General features: G+C 38.0%; 1 protein-coding gene across 4 annotated transcripts in view; it reads left to right on the plus strand.

The window, feature by feature from the left end:
* Nucleotides 1-16,888, plus strand: part of ATM (ATM serine/threonine kinase) — an 80,289-nt gene that overhangs the window by 8,928 nt on the left and 54,473 nt on the right. For 3 of the 4 annotated variants that reach the window (XM_037376742.1, XM_037376743.1, XM_037376746.1), the window contains exons 6-21: nucleotides 2,499-2,664; nucleotides 2,956-3,194; nucleotides 4,028-4,191; nucleotides 4,575-4,744; nucleotides 6,890-7,261; nucleotides 7,815-8,009; nucleotides 8,323-8,418; nucleotides 9,443-9,668; nucleotides 11,631-11,762; nucleotides 12,530-12,655; nucleotides 12,777-12,866; nucleotides 13,873-14,044; nucleotides 15,205-15,404; nucleotides 15,900-15,982; nucleotides 16,090-16,245; nucleotides 16,690-16,765. In XM_037376742.1, coding sequence (XP_037232639.1) covers nucleotides 2,499-2,664; nucleotides 2,956-3,194; nucleotides 4,028-4,191; nucleotides 4,575-4,744; nucleotides 6,890-7,261; nucleotides 7,815-8,009; nucleotides 8,323-8,418; nucleotides 9,443-9,668; nucleotides 11,631-11,762; nucleotides 12,530-12,655; nucleotides 12,777-12,866; nucleotides 13,873-14,044; nucleotides 15,205-15,404; nucleotides 15,900-15,982; nucleotides 16,090-16,245; nucleotides 16,690-16,765 — 2,663 coding nt within the window. Of the gene's footprint in view, nucleotides 1-2,498; nucleotides 2,665-2,955; nucleotides 3,195-4,027; nucleotides 4,192-4,574; nucleotides 4,745-6,889; nucleotides 7,262-7,814; nucleotides 8,010-8,322; nucleotides 8,419-9,442; nucleotides 9,669-11,630; nucleotides 11,763-12,529; nucleotides 12,656-12,776; nucleotides 12,867-13,872; nucleotides 14,045-15,204; nucleotides 15,405-15,899; nucleotides 15,983-16,089; nucleotides 16,246-16,689; nucleotides 16,766-16,888 lie in introns of those variants that run through there. The other variant, XM_037376744.1, reaches the window with a different exon arrangement.

Consider the following 16,888-nt stretch of genomic DNA (forward strand, 5'->3'; position numbering starts at 1 on the left):
CAGCGTGAAAATATAGTAGTAGACCACGTGGTGGTTGGACTTGGAAGCTCAGTCAAGCAGGGGAGGAGTTTTCAACTCTTCCAACAACTTGTGTGTGGGCCTGGTCCACAGAGTCTCTGTTTAGGTGTCTAAATGGAGCATGGAGGATAAGGCGTGACAGCAGGGTTTAGAGACCAGGTTTAGGGCTTTTTTTCTCCATGGAGAAAAGCATTGTGGCTGCTCTTCCGCCAGGTCAACCAGATTTTGTTAGTTTCCAGTAGACCCTGTTGGCCTTCAGAAAAAGGATCATATTGCTGGATGCTATACTTTTCCTATGTTTGGACCCTGGTTTTAAAAAATCATATGCAGTATTTCCCTTTTTCCCTGTTCATCTGTGTATATATTATAGCTGTATTTGTGCTCTCAGGGAATTTGAGACTAGTTCACATTGGAAGGAATCGTCAGGAGATGTCTAGTCCAGTCCCCTGCTTGAAGCAGCCTCAGCTATGAGAGTGGATCAATGGTGTTGTGGGATCAGGTTTTCTTATTTTTTGAATGCTTTTTGTTCACATGCTTGCACTGCTGCTTGTTTTGCTCCTGTTCAGATTCTAGGCTTTGTGTAAAGCTGTGTGCTTTCCTTGCTTGTGTGTTCTTTCAGGGGATGTCAGTGGAGAGCATGGAGAGAGAATGTGAAAAGAGTTCATCCAGTAAGTGCTCTGCAGGTGTGAGCGGGGGTTGTTTCCCAACCTGAGGAGGTCCCAGTATAAGAATCCCCTGCAGGGACAGGGAGCATTGGTTGTGGGCTGTTGCAATTCTGGGCTGCACTGCATTTGCAGTTGTGTGGGGTGCAGTTCTCTGAGGGTGTTGGGAAGTCACTGACGCACATTCCACTTCCAACCTTTATGCAGAACGGACATGGTTAAGCCAGGCTTGGGCACTAGTGTCACAAGGTTAGAGCTTTGTAATACAGGGGGTATGAACTGTCTCTGATTCCCATGACTCAGAGGGTCACATGAGTTCTGCAAATGACCCTATGCCTTCTTGGAAAGAAGGTGTGGTATTTCTATTGAATTTGGCACCAGTGTTATGAAAGACTTGGTGAAGGTGGCATTGTGCGTCCTGCTGGAGTCCAAGATGTCCATAAATCTACAAAGGCCTTCACAACAATGAAGCAGTAGCATTTCAACCTATTTATTTATTTATTCATTCATTTATTTATTTATGTATGTATGTATGTATGTATAGTTGTTCTGGGCTGGCTTTTCCACAACACAGGAATCCAGAGCTCAAGGCCCTAGGTGATGCCATCAGTGTCACCTATGCAGAATATTCAAAAGAAGAGAATCTGAGAGAGCGCCTCAGAGGCCTTGATCCTGACTGTCTGTGGAGAGCTTACCCTAAACTGATGAGCTACTGACCATTAGCGTTGAGGGTTGTCAGGCTTTTCTGGGTCATAGTCGCTCTATAGAGCAAAAGTGTAGTATCTGGTCATTCTGCATCCCAAGGACTATACAATACAGCTGCTCTGAGGTCATGTCTGGTTGACTGTGAACAAAGGATTCATAGTGGCTGGGATTCCCAAAAGATCATTCTACCTACATTTTTCCTTAGAAAAAAGAAGGCTTGCGAGGTGGATGTCTAATCATTCAAAGTGTTGTCCCAGAATAGCTGCCGAGGTCATAGGACTGAATCGGTATTTCTTCCCACTGTGGTTCTTTGCAGTGGATATTGTCCATTGGTGGACTGAGGGACAGTATCATGTCACTTGTAGGTGACATAAATGAAATAGCAGCAAGGCTTTTCTGTATGTATTGTGCTAAACTGGTGGTGATGTTTGGGTCAGTAACGTGCTGCCATGATTTCTATGAGGCTGATGAAAGGACAGTGTGGTGATTCCTCAATGGGCCTTCACATAAAGCAAAAGTCTGAGGAAGGGGCATTTCCTTCAGAAAACTTGTGAATGAGTGCAAAGCATGGGCGTGTTGGGCTGCAGGCTGGAGTGAGCTAGCTGAACTGCATGTAATGGAAATAGGGGGAGCATCAGCACCAACTTCCTGATCTGTTTACCTGTTCCTGCTACACCAAATTCTTTGTTAATGTATGTGTGGCTTTTAATTGTTTCTGAGTACTTTTATTCTGTATTCTGCAACAAATGGGGCCCATTGTACTGAGCAATCAATGTAGAGTAGAAGTTGAGTGTGGAAGTAGCTGTGAAAGTTGATCTTGTGGCTATAGCTACTTTGCTCAGTGTAACACAAAGCAGATTGTATCCCAGCTCAGAAAGAATATAACTTTACTTCCAGCGTAGATAAGACCAGATGTTTTATTTTTTTTCCCCAGTTAACTTTGTGAATAATTACATGCAGCTGAATTCAGAATGGTGGTTTCTGTATATTTAATACAGCATTTTGCTTCAAGCATTTTTATGTAATCGTCTGTAGTATATATGTTTTTATATGTATTTGTATATTTAAAACATATATACATACTATATAATTTATTTTTTAATACATTTGCAGAGTTGCTGATCCTGTACAGCCAATTATACCTCGAATCTTCTGGGAAGATTAATAGAGTCTTGGTAGCTAGGATAATTCATACACTTATGAGGGGGTACTGCTTCCAGACTGATGGGTTGAGTTCTGATATGTTTATCTTCTTTTCGAAAGCAATGCAGTGTGCAAGGTATGTTGCAAGTGCTCCTTTTGTATGCTAATACCTACTTTTAAAGAATTCGCTCATTTTAAGTATTTGGGATTAGAATTGAGTAATAGCAGGTAATACTTCTTTAGACGTATTTTGTTCTCTCTTTGAACACCAATTTAATACATTCTTTAAAATATTAATAACTTCTGCATTTGTTAGGCCAATGATATTCTGAATATAGTTACTTGCTAGTATTTACATTTAAACAATTCCTGTGAAAAGACATAGATTATTTCTTCTGGAAGTTTGACTGTTGGGTTTATGTTGCAGGCAGGAGAAGAATACTGCAGGCCTGGATCATATTATTGGGGCAATGAATATCTTCTGCAGTAAGTTTGCTGTCAACTGTCGCATACGGATTTGTAAAATAGGAGAAGAAATTTTGCCTACAGTGCTTTATATATGGACTCAATATAGACCAAAAGATTCCCTGAAGGAATCAATAATTGAATTATTTCGTCTTCAAGTTCGTATTCATCATCCAAAAGGTGCAAAAACTCAAGGAAAAGGTATAATAAAAAGCTCCCTGGTTTTTTTTTTTTTCATCACTGTATGTGATGGTTCAAATTATTGTACCAACTTACTGAATTTTGATACTGAGATTTGGGAACATTAATGGGAGTGATGTTTACTTGTCAGTAGTTTTATGCAAGAGGTTAATATGGAGTGAAATGGAAATGAGTTTTCAAGTTACGCTAAGAGGATGTTAATTGTATTAAGTCCTGTGACAGTTGGTTATTTTATTTTTTTTTGTTATCAAAAGGTGACTTTAAAGTACTAAATCAAAACACAAATCTTTGGGGAAGGGAAATAACAGTTTAGAATGAGTTTAGATTGGTACATGTATTCGTATCTTATCAGGTTTTATTTAAGCCCAGAGATTACTGCTATGGTCTAAGCCTGATTTACTGTATAAAACCAGTCAGAGAACATCACTCAGTAGTTGTGTTTGTCTATTTCAGTTATAGTATCATTTTTTTAAAAGTTGTGGGGGTTTTTTTTGGTTGGTGTTTTTACTTTGTCTACAAATGGCAGTTTATAATTAGTCTGAATTTATCTATTGCATTTCATTGTAGTCTTTCCAGTTAGATAAAGAATTGTTTATTAGAAACATTGTTCCTACCCTAATTACTTCTATATGGTGATTAAATTCTCTCATAACTTTTTTCATTTTTTCACTTTAGTCATTCTTTATTATAAGACTAGTTTTGCAGGCTTGCATTTGTTAAGCTTTGTATGCTTTACTCTGATTGTGGCTGTATTTTGCATTGTCTAGGTAGGTTTACATATTATATCAAGTAGGTGGTGCATGTTATCTTTTAATTGTTTTTTGCACTTATAGGTGCATATGACTCAACAAAATGGCAGAGTATCTTACATAACCTATATGATCTGCTGGTGAATGAAATAAATCTCATCAGTAGTAGAGGAAAGTATTCTTCAGGCTCACGTAATATTGCTGTAAAGGAAAACTTGATCGAGTTAATGGCTGATATTTGTCATCAGGTAACATTTTTATTTGAATATAAAGTTGACCTTGTATTTACTATGTGGTATGTTTTGTTTTTTGAATATGGCTTTAGCATTTCCTTAAAATCATGCACTGAAGTATTAGTACCTTTTTTCTGTATTCTGTTGTGTTTAGCTGTTCATTTTTGTGCAGTTTAGAAATGTGTGAACTCCTAACTTATACTATGTTTCACTAGTGTTGCGTATTAGAATATAAACAGAGGTTCTGTTATAGTAAAGAATAATAAATAATAATTCTGATTGACTCTTAAGAGACTTTATGCACAGCAAAAAATGGAACAGTTTAGTTTGACATTTCAGTTTTCCTGTGAATACTACTTTTTTCTATTTGTGTACTTGCTGATTTCTCTTTATAAAAGACTTTTACAGAGGATACCAAAGTTCTGGAAATTACCCAGTCGCATGCTGTTTCACAAAGAGAGTTCAGGGGTGAAACAATACCAGGCAAGCGCAGGAGGATTGAACTAAGTTGGGAGGTAATTCGAGACAACCTGCAAAGATCCCAGAAGGATTTTGATGTCATACCTTGGTAATAACATCTTTACATGAAACAAATATTACTGCAGACATCTTTTTACATTTAGGCGTACTTCTGAATATGTTGTGCTTTCAAAATAGGTGTCTGCACGTGGTGTAATTATATATCTAAGCACTAAGCTTAGATTCTCACAGCATTTGGAAAGTAATGAGCAGTGGTTTTGGCACTCTTGCTTTAAAAGCTTTGTATCTGTGGTTTTCTAAGAAGTAACAAATGAGGTCTGGTAAACTGTGTTGTAGTGTATAAGGTAATACTGACTGATTTTTTTACCTGTCTTTTGTGCTAGATATTACTAGTCTTTGTGTGTTGTGTGTGTGATCCAGTTCATGAGTATTACAGAATCACAGAATGGTCAGGGTTGGAAGGGACTTCTGGAGATCATCTAGTCCAACCCCCTCCTAAAGCAGGTTCTCCTAGGGCAGGCTGTACAGAGTCACATCCAGGTGGGTTTTGAACGTCTCCAGAGAAGGAGACTGCACAGCCTCTGTCTGGGCAACCTATTCCAGTGCTCCATCACCCTCAAAGTAAAGCAGCTCTTCCTCATATTCAGAAGGAACTTCTTGTGTTGCAGTTTGTGCCTGTTGCCCCTTGTCCTGTCATTTGGCAATACAGAAAAGCACCTGGCCCCATCCTCTTGATGCTCACCCTTAAGATATTTATGCATTGATAAGATCCCTCTCAGCCTTCTCTTCCCCAGGCTAACCAGGCCCAGCTCTCTCAGCCTTTCCCCATAAGGGAGATGCTCCAGTCCCCTCATCAGCTTTGTAGCCCTCTGCTGGGCCCTCTCCAGTCCAGAAGAATTAGGAAATTAATGCGAGATTTACTGCTGTCTTAAGCTGGTTGTGTCATAGGACAACAGCCATTAACAGTTTGGCCATTTTGAACTAGTTCACACAGTTTACTGTAATACTTGACCTGGAAACTGTGCCACATCCAACCTAGCCTTGAACGCTGCCAGGGATGGGGCAGCCACAATTTCTTTAGGCAACCTGTACCAGTGCCTCACCACCCTCACAGTAAAGAATTTCTGCCTAATGTGTCATCTAAATCTACCCTCTTTCTGTTTAAAGCCATTCCCCCTTGTCCTATCACTACGTGCCTGTCCCTCTCCAGCTTTCCTGTAGGCCCCCTTTAGGTACTAGAAGGCAGCTGTAAGGTCTCCCCAGAGCCTCCTCTTCTCCAGGCTGAACAACCCCAACTCTCTCAGCCTGTCTTCATAGGAGAGCTGTTCCAGCCCTTTGATCATCCTCGTGGCCCTTCTCTGGACCTGCTCCAACAGGTCCTACGTCTTTTTTAAGTTGGGAGTCCCAGAGCTGGATGCAGTACTTCAGGTGGGGTCTCAGGAGAGTAGAGGGGGAGAATCACCTTCCTCAACCTGCTGGTCATGCTTCTTTTGATGCAGCCCAGGATTACACTGGATGTTTTTTGCTTTTACTGTTCTCTCTGTCTTCCTGACTTTTCTTGGAAACTGCTGTACAAGATACCAGAACAGTGTAGCTGCTTGTGAACTGAGTCCTGAGCTGAGGCAGCAAGTTTGTGTGTGTGTGTGTGTTTATCGCTTGCAGTATTGAGGCAAAGTGGCTGTTTAGGATCCTGTTGAGAAGTTAATATGCCATTCTGTGTGGAGGTAGCATCTCCAAGAAACACTGCAAGTACTGTTATTTACTGATTTGAGTAGAGTTGCACCCATTGCTATGAGCAAAACCCTTCCAACTTACCATACTTAGCTTAACATCTTGTTCATTAGATAAATTTTATTTGTCTTATCTGCAAAGACATTGCTGTAATGTTTCCTGCTCATGTAACTTCGCCCTTGAGGTCACTCCATCGGTCAGAGTGAATAACAGGCTAGCCCAGAAGAAGGAGAAAAATAATTTTTTTGCTTGAAATTTTCTTCCCTTGTGGTCAGAAATCAGTGAAGTCAGCTTGTAAATTAGTGATAATAAAGCTAGATGACCAGGCCTCACAAGTAAACCCAGTAGAAATACTGAATCTTTAACCTTTGATAGTAAACAAATAGCTTAATACTGGAAGTAGAAATGTGAAATGACAATCAGAGAACACTTTGTTCATTTACCTATGAAAATGCAGATTTATGTATGTTTGGTATTAATTGCTTCACTTTGTGTTTTCAAGGTTACAGATTACAGCTCGGTTAATATCAAAGTATCCCATGAGTCTTCCAAACAGTGAGCTACCTCCCTTACTTAATGTACTTCACCAGTTACTGCCTCAGCAACGCCGAGGAGAAAGGACCCCGTACGTGCTGAAGTGCCTTACAGAGATAGCTTTGTGTCAAAACCAGAAAACTGATTTGAAGAGCACCCACAAGCTGGAGCTCCAGAGAACCTGGGCAAAGATTTGGTCTCTTACCATTCGTAGCGTAAGTTTCCAGCAAATTGAAGCAGAGAGCTTTGGGCTACTTGGAGCTATGATTCGAGGAAACCTTGTTGTAACAGATAAAGAACTGTGGAAGATATTTTCAGGACCTGCATGCAAGCCTTCAAGGTAAAATGAGAAGCAAGGATAATATTTTTTGTCTGATTCCCATTGCTCTTTACTGTGCAGCCAAACCCACTGTATTATTAAAAATACTGTTATTGTTGTTGCGGCTGTATTTGTAGTTAAAAGCTGCCCACATTCGTGTTTCAAGCATTTGAAATGGACATAATTACCTAAGTCTGAAAGCAGAGGCAGAAGAGGCAAGCATCTTCAAATTTAAAATTGACTAACAGTGTAAAATGGAATAAAAATTAAAATCTGACTGAAAGAGATGTTGATTTTTTGAAGTTAAGAAGTATGTTTCCTTCTAGATTTTGATTCTAAAGTAAGTATTCTGAAACAGTCTTTAAAATAGACTGGGAAAGTCTGTAATAGCCCAAATGTGGCTTTTTGGAAATGCAGATTCTAATAGAGGAGTTTTCTAGTATGTGTGCTTATTAACTTGCTTATGTCCTTGATGCTCCCTGAGCCTGCAGAAATACTGACTTTGCTTTAGAGTGCTGAACAACAAATACCACATTGTTTCTCACAAATGCCCTGTGTTCAATTTTTGTTACAGTTCTGCTGTATGTTGTTTATCATTAGTGATGTCTGCCTATTCAGTGCCAGGAAATTTGGACATAGGAATGGAACAGAATAATTGTGAAAGAAATCTGGATTCTGTGTTAAAGGAGGCAATAATGAAATGGGTACTGTCCTGCTATTTGGAGGAGGAAATGGAAGAATGTGTGGAGTTGCCTCCGGTGCTCTGCAGGTAAAGTCTTTGTGGCATAATTTTATATGTAAGTTCACCCTTTAACATGTGAAATTGCACAGGGGAAAGTGGATTTGCAGAATTGTGTTATGTTAATGCTTTGGTAGAGTTTATAGTGTTTTTAAGTTTACTGTAATTTAGTTATCTGTTCATAAGCATAGCAGATACATGAACTGTGTGTTAGAAATCTTAAGTGAAAACTTAAGCTTCTTTGAAGATAGACTGTTAATCAGGTTGATGTTTGGGTGTGCTTCAGGAATCCTAAGAGCTTGTCTGATTCCAAGAAAATACAAAACAATTCTTTTTTTTACAGCAATTTTCCTCATCTTGTGGTACAAAAAATTCTTGTGAGCCTTACAATGAAGAACTGTAGAGCTGCCATGATTTTTTTCCAAAATGATGCTGAATGGTATGTTTTAAAATCAATTATTACAGATACTTAAGCTTTTATTTGTCATTTTAGCAAGCAGAGATAATGAAATGCGTAATTCCTCAAGCTCTTTCGCATCTTTCTGTAGATCTTTCGGATCCCATAAAAATAATAATGCTTTTTCAAATTGTTAAAGATGCTTTAAGCAGATGTTAAAATAGTCTCTTGCTGACAGAGTCAAAACTTCAGGTCAAAACTTCAGGTAGTGAACAAAATGCTTGTTAAGGAGTATGTGTATCATCTCTGTTCCGCAATACAGCTAAATGTGTGACTCTTTATCCATAAGTACATTAGGTAATTCTAATTCATTACAGTTCTGTTTTTTGAATAATTTGTAACTTTATACAAATACGTATTTGTGCTTTTCAACGTTACCTTCTGTCCTAAGGGAACCATATATCTTAAGAGTTTTCTTGAAGATAGATACTAGGTAGAAGGTTGGCTAGATGCTTACTGTCCATATGTCCTTGTGCCACTCCACCTGTATTTGTGGTTCCAGCCACGTTACTTGAATCTGTTGGAGACACTCTGTGCATACTCTTGCGTCTTTCACTGAGGCATGTATTTAAGCTCTTGGACTATATCCAGTTTCCTCTTAATGAAACTGAAATGTGGATAACTTGTTCTGATGGAAGATAAGACTTCCCTACTAGAAGTTAAAAATACTGGTTTCAGGGATTTTGTGAATTTCTGCTACAATTGTGTAAAGTGGGTTGAGGTCAGCCATCTTAACGCAATACAGATGCGGCCATACAAACTACCGTAGAGCATATGATCTGTGTGCAGGCTTTCCTTGGAGTTTCTTCAGAAAGAGCTAAAATGGTAGTATCCATTCCACAGTGAAAGTCATGCCAGAAATTAAAAGATCGGGCAGGGTTTGGAAGCACAGAAAGATAAAATATTTTATTTTGCTTCTGTTTATTTGTTGTATTTAAATAATAGTTTTAAAGACTTAGAAGTCATATACTGGCTACTCAAGTAAAAATGATGTCTCTTCTTCAAGTGTGCAACACTTGCAAGGGAAAGAAGACGACACTTTCTCTGATGTTGAAGAACTGTACCTGCAGACAACATTTGATGAAATGGATATTTTCATTAACTTCACAGTAAATGTCGCAGATAAAAGTGTGACTACTTCAAGACTTGCCATCAACCAAAATCTTAAGGAAACACTGGAGCACTGTCTTTTAGCAATGTCAGAAAAGCTTTTAAACAGCTATATTTCTAAGGTAAGTTAGAAATTACTGTTACAGCCTTACATTTGTCCTCCCAAACAATGTTTTTTTCAAGGCAAAGCATATAGATTTTCATTCCTTTTGCCACTACAAATGAATCACAAGCATTTTTAAAACTATATTCAATAATACGAAAGAGAAAGATCTGTATTTCTTTATGCAACTGGCAAAATATTCGTAGTTCTCTAAAGTATGTGGGAATGTGTAGAAGCTGCACAGAAGCAGAAGTGTGTGCAAAGTTGCCACGTAAACCACTGTTACCCTGCTTTTTGTGAGTTGGTTTCATCTTCTGTGCCCCTGTAATGCTTTAAGGTCTTGCCGTTTTTCAAGCCAAGACAGCCTGAGACATAGAGATCTCAAATTGTTAGGTTTTATAAAAAGAGGCAGCTGTGTAAAGGAGTAATTGTAAAGAAAGCTGCAAATACAGGCTGTATTAACAAGAGCACAGCCAGTGCTCAAGGGAACTGATTACCTCCCTCTACTTGGTGCCTGCAGACGGCATCTGAAATACTGTATCCTGTTTGGGGCCTCCCGGTACAAGACAGGTATTTAGTGCATTCAGTGGAAGCTACTCAAAATGTGAGGGCTCCAGCACCTGGCCTGTGAGGAGACAGGGGAAACCAGGCTTGTTCAGCCTGGAGCAGAGATGACTTCGGGGGGACCTAACAGGCTTTGGAAAAGCCTGCCAGTGCCTGTAGGTTTGCCTAGAAGACAGAGCCATGCTCTTCACAGTGGTGTATTGCAGGAAGATGAGAGACAGCAGGCAGAGTCAAGAGGAAATCACACTGGATCCAAGAAGAATTTTATCTATGTGAGGACAGTCAGGCAGTGGCACAGCACAGGTTGCCCTACCTGAGAGGTTGTGCAGTCTGCATCCTTGGAGGTTTTCAGGCCCTGATTGGATAAGCCTTGACCTCAGAGTTGGCCCTGCTGTGAGCAGGAGGTTGGTCCAGAGACCTGCCAAGATCCCTTCCAGCCTGAATAGTCTTGTGATCCTGTTTGTACCTTTCACTTGTTGAAACACCACAGAATCTCTCCTTTGGAGATAAATCTTGATTTGTAGAGGAAGAGCCACCAGATAATGGTAGAAAGTTTGTGAAAACAAAACCAGCAGGTTTTTTAAACTTTCAGTTCCTTTGACAGGCTAGCTTTGGTTTTAATATAGTGGTGTGCCTTCCTTGCAATTCACTGCTAAGGTGTAATATTTGGTGAGCCAGAAGAGGCAGTACCAAAGTTTGAAACAAAGTACTGGCAACTGGGTGTTATAAAACTTATCCCTGGGTTTGCATCTGTTACAATGGCATGTATGCATAAGTTTTCCCATCTTTTTTTATAGATACCTGCTTTTCAGGAATGTGATAGCAATCCTTTTTGGTCTCCCTTCCTGAGAAAGTAAGACAATTAATTATTTGTCTGCTTTTTTTCTTCCTTTGATCCAAATAATTTGGACAGGTAAAAAGTGATCTCTGACGTGCTCCTGCACTAAGTACACATGAATTTACAACCGTCTGTGCCATTTGTTGACACAATAGCTGCTAAGGAGCAACTTAATAATTTATTAAGATCAGAAGAGACAGCAGTAGGGATGTGATATAGTCCTGACTAGCTCACACTGTCTCTTGTCCTGGACGGAGGTAAAATGAATAAACAGAGCACTTGGGAAAAGCTGGAAGGATTGCTATGATGGAATCTAAAGGAGAGGGAGAATTTAAAATTTTGTGAAGGAGGGAAACATTAGGGCCATGGAACATACCGGGAATTTTATAACATGGAGTGCCAAAAGGACTTGGTAGGGAGCTGAGGCAACTGCAGTGCAAAACATTAGGATGCAGATCTTTGTTAATTCTGGTGAAACCTGTATATGAAAGTGTTTTTAAAAGACTCTAAAGAATTCTGTATTTTGATGGAAGAGTTTAATGATAAACCACTGGTATTTATACTGTGTATCTGATATAGTCAAAGGTTGTTGGTGCAGAACACCTTGTCCAATGTGTCCGTCTCTTGATTGGTGTTCTTGGTTGCTATTGCTACACTGGTATATTTAAAGAAGAGGATGCCTGTAAATCAGAGTTGTTCCAGAATGCTAAGGTAAGCAGCAATGCATTTGGGAGCTATTAAAAATAAAATAAGTCATTAAATACAAAATAATTTAAAAAAATGTATTCATGTTGACACGTTTTCAGAGCATTAATATTTACTGTGATTTCTGCTTAAAATAAGGCTGTTGGGAGAGGTTTAAATGTGTTACTGCTGCTGACAGAGAAAAGTCCTTGAAATTCTGTCAGTATACCAATGCATCAGTTTTGCAGTGGAGAGAATTCTAAATATTGCTACATTTGAATCACACCTTAAAAAAAATAGTGATGGGTGTGTGGACAAAGGACTACTTAGAGGATAACAAGTCCATTTCAATCCTTTCATGCAGAAATTTGTTAAGATCATTTGATGGTTTAAACCAGTATGAAGACAGCTACTACTATTATTGTTATTGTTATTATTGTTACTACTACTACTACTGCTGCTACTATCTGGGGTGGTTTCTTACTTAAATATGGAAACCCAAAACTTAAAAAATTATGGAGAGAGGCTGTATTTTTCTTCTGCGATGAAAGTATCTGTTTCAGTCAGGTCTAGGCCATCTTTTTATCACCTCTGGAGCAGAATGAGTGAAACAAAAATCAAAGAAAAAAAAAGTCCAAACTTGTTAATGCACACTTTAAGTATCAAAGCTGTATCAATGAGAATGTGCGAATGAGTATGAATGAGAATCATGTCCTTTTGTCTCTGTGTGTGCTGTGTATGTGCCAGTGCATAAAGGAATTTAACTGAGGCATTGTAACTTGCATTTTTACTAGTCTCTCATTCATTATGCCGGAGAAAGCATTTCTCAGTCAAAAAACAAGCTAAATGAAGAGGCCCAGACCAACTCCTTGAGGATTTTGATAATGCAGTGTACAAAATGTTTATGCAATTGTACCAAGGTAAAATTTATAAAGGAATTTTTATTTATTTCTTCATTAATGAGATCACAAAGTTGAATATCATATATATGGTACCTGAAAAAAATGAATTAACCTCTCTGTACATCTTGCTTTCTTACAGAACAGTGCTAATAAGATGCTGTCTAATATATTCCTGCGTTTGTTAACATCAAAATTTATTAATGATCTTGTAGATATTTGCAAAAATCTGGTAAGTATGTTCTATCTGTTTCTAGATGCAGCGCTCCTCTACCAAAGGATTGTTTTTACAGTATAATAATTTGGAGGCACACCAAATGAGATACTTATTACTGAAAAAATAAATCAAAAGACATTGAACTTTGTAAAGAATTCCTAACTGGAAACATTTTTATTTGGCATTTGAATGCAGGTGTAGGGAAAAAATGAGAGCCAATGGGTAACATTTGATCAAGGTTAGCATGCCAGCTCACATAAAAAATTCGAGGGTTTTGGAATTTTTGTAATACTGTATTAGAGTAAAAGTATATACAGATTTTATACCACAGAATGTATTTCTGTAACACATAACACTTAACTTTAGTGCACTTGTAAAATTTTTAAAGCTTTTTCTCTTGTAGTTTGATGGGCTTATGTACCTTAAAACACTTTAAAGTTGTTGATTATATGGGTATTAAATCTTCTAGCTGTAAATGACTGTCACTGAGAAAAGTCATAGAGTGCCACATCACTGTGTTTAGCCCAACTCTTAAAACTTCTCTTTTTGGCACAATGTCCTGTAGTCAGGTCAAAGGAGGCAAAATCCTTTATTTTTTCAGGTGAGAAGCAAGAGTCTTACCTTCTGTTGACTTGTAATCTGGTAGGGAAAGCAGTAATTAGTGTGCCCTCAAAAAGATCATATGCCTTCCTTCCATTTCTTTGTAACTATGAAGTATAGCGAGAAGTTTGTGAGTCTTGTAGACAGAATTGTTTTTCAAATACTAACAATCTAAAACACAGAGACTAGCATCTGTCTTAGGAAGCTTGTATCCTAAAGAGAATATTTCAAATCAACAGTTCATGTGTGTAGAAGGCTGGTTTATCACAAAGGAATGGAATTCATCAATTCAATGTAGCCCTTACCGTCTTCACCTGTTCTAGTTCGCTGGGAAACTGTAGTGTCTTTCCTGGTGTTATGCCTGTGGTGTTTCTCCTGTCCTTAAAAACCAACTTGAAAAGGATGTGGTGGTTTCTTTTAGATGACGTTTACTGGAAAACCAAGTGTACTGCGACAAGTGGGTGTAATGGGGAATGATCCTGAGGAGAGTATAATGGAAGTAGATAACCAGGTATCTGATGATCTATTTGATGACCATTCAGTGACTGATGTCAGTGACACAAATGAATCTGGTGAGATGCAAAACGTAACAGGTAAGTCTTCTTTGTGCCCAAAACTACTTGCAATAGCTTGTTTTCACAGATTGCTCTTTGCTTGAAAGACAGATAGAAAGTTGTGCTGCTTTATTAGTATTTGAAGCAGGTAATGGTTGAACCAGGTATTTTCTAAACAGTAATAATTCTTTTGTACCTCATTAGTGTTTTAAAGATGTTAACTGAAGTGTTCTAGCTTATTTGAAAGGATAAATTTGTTTTTTATTTTATAAATAGTAAAATGCAAGCAGAAAAGCTAGCTAACTTGTTCAAAGTCAGTCAGAAGGTTTGGCAAAGAAGGTACTAGAAAAAGTGTCTGTAGCATACCCGTCTCTGTCCTTTGGCTGTGCTTCCTTTTCTTAAAAATAGTCCTATTTAATTTTTCTCCTTTTCCTAATCAGTAATTCTTGACACAGTCAGCTTTCTTATGTCTCTGGACCCAGACAGGAACATGAATCTGTCTGTTTATTCCTATTAGCAGCTATAAGCACTGATGTTCTCTTTTGTTTTAAATTCTTTCTTAAAATTGTGTGTATCTTCATTTTTAACCAGGACTGTGTCTTGTGTTTATTGTTGAATGAAAAGGATATTTATGCCACAAACAGCAGGTGGTCTGTTTTCCCCATCATGTTGAATAAGTGTCTTAAAATAAATAATTCTAATAAAGTTTGCAATCTCAGAAAGTTACAAGGGTTCTAAGTGTGACAGGAAAAGGGCATTTGTAACTATTTTGTTTAGGTTGTAATTGAAATTTCAGTGAGGATATTAATATAGTAGTACTGGTCATCATTTCATTTTCTGGAAGTTTTGAATATAGTTTAAAATATATAGCTTAAAATATATTCTTAAGTTATAGTTAACAACACAAAAGAACACAGATGCAGATGGTTCTGGTGAATTCACTGATACCTTGATGGACAAATCAGCCATATGTATGGGCACATAAAATGAAAAGCCTCTGTTTCTGAGAGGGCTGTTGTAGAAGTGGGAAGCACACTCAAGAAGCTGTTACTGATGCAGTAACTGCTCAATAACAAATAAAGGTTGCTAGTACTCTTACCTGTTCTGAGAACCTAAACTAGTTTTGTAAAGACCTAAAATATTAACAACTCTTTATTGTCCTTGGAGAAGGATTTCTTACATGAAGATCTTATTTTCAGGTGCTTTGAGCCCGTTAGCTGAAGAACAGTTGACAAAGCAGGATTTACTTCTCCTTGAAATTCTGAGGTTCCTGTGTATTTGTGTAACTACAGTCCAAATTCAGACAGTGAGCTTCCGAGCCTCTGATGTGCGGAGGAAGCTGTTAATGCTTGCTGATGGCAGTGTCTTTGATAGTGCTAAGCCATTGCATCTGCATGTGGTGAGTGTGAGCTTTTATTACAGCAGACCCACCTCTGTATTTATGCTGGTTTTAAATGTGTATATTCTTGTCTTTTGTCATTGGTCCCCTGAGAAGACATTAAAATGGCTACTTCTAGTGTTTTGAAATGTGCTGTGGTTGGGGTAACAGCAGTTAGAATTTGTAAGCCAGAAACTGAAGAGTTGAGAAGTATAAGCATCTTGCCTTTATCATTAATTATTTGCTAAATAGCTAGAATTAGTCTCTAGTACAATAGGATCTGTGTTTTACTTTAAAAAGGACATGGCTTTAACTGCCCAAACTAAAAATGTCATGAGCTGTATTACAGTGTGATAGTCTTTGCATGAAAAGATGGTCAGTGTAACATGCAGGAGCTAACAATAGGTATCCTTGCTGCATGATTTCATGTAAGAGTTACTGAAAATGTTTTATAGTTTGTAATTTTCTTAAGTATTATTTTCCATTGTTCTTTTTTTTTTTTTTCTTATTTCCCAGTACTTGATCCTGCTGAAAGAGCTCCCTGTTGAAGAACACCTCTTGCCTGAAGATGATGTTCTTATGCTTCTTAGACCTCTTTCGTAAGAGCGAAACTACTCAGCATGTGTTAGAGCTATTTTAGTTCAACAGCTAGAGGATTTGGGGGCTGTTCAGTGTTTCAAGATATTTTTCCTTGCTTTCTTTACAGTGCTGTATGTTCTTTGTACCGTCGAGATCAAGAAGTTTGCAAAGTAATTCTAAATAATTTGCTTCCTATAGCAGTAGGGCTGACCCAGTTCAACACACATGCTGAAGAGACAGGGGATGCCCAAGGACAATTTTTGACAGTTGTTGGAGCCTTTTGGTATGTTTTATCTATTTAATGCAGAAGTCTATTTGGCATAAAGTTTTTAACTTTGCTGTCAGTCTGAAAACTGTAGTGTTGTTGTGTGTCTTGCTGTTGGTATCCTGTGATATCTTTATCCAGCATTTAACTTTCCAGATTTTCTGTCATGTTGTATTTGTAGCAAAGAATCATATCATCCTTAATATAGTATTAGGACAATAAATGCTACATTGTTGTACATTAACAAAGTCTGATTGTACTCCAAATTGCATCTGTAATTCTAAAAAGTGATAACTTCAACAACCAAAAATAAGCATTGCTTACAACTGTAGATTATCAATTCTCCAAAACATGCCTACTGAGCACAAAAGAATGAACTGTGAGCAGCAGAAACTAACTTGTTAGACTTCTTCTCAAAATGGTTGGCAACCTTTTCGTTTATTCAAATCTTCCTTATTTTAGGCATTTAGCTCAAGGAGGGAAATGCACAGCACCAGTAAGAGTGGCCCTTTTAAACTGCATGAAAGCCATGCTTGAGGTAATGCCAGATTTTCTGACATTCATTAGCATGTTAAGTATATACTTAAAGTGTACTTAAAAACAGTATCTGAAGATCTTTTGCTTTCATCAGTGTATATTCCATTGTAGGTCTTCAGTATAT

Source organism: Falco rusticolus, chromosome 2 (assembly GCF_015220075.1).
Source record: "Falco rusticolus isolate bFalRus1 chromosome 2, bFalRus1.pri, whole genome shotgun sequence".
Classification (NCBI taxonomy): Eukaryota; Metazoa; Chordata; class Aves; order Falconiformes; family Falconidae; genus Falco; species Falco rusticolus.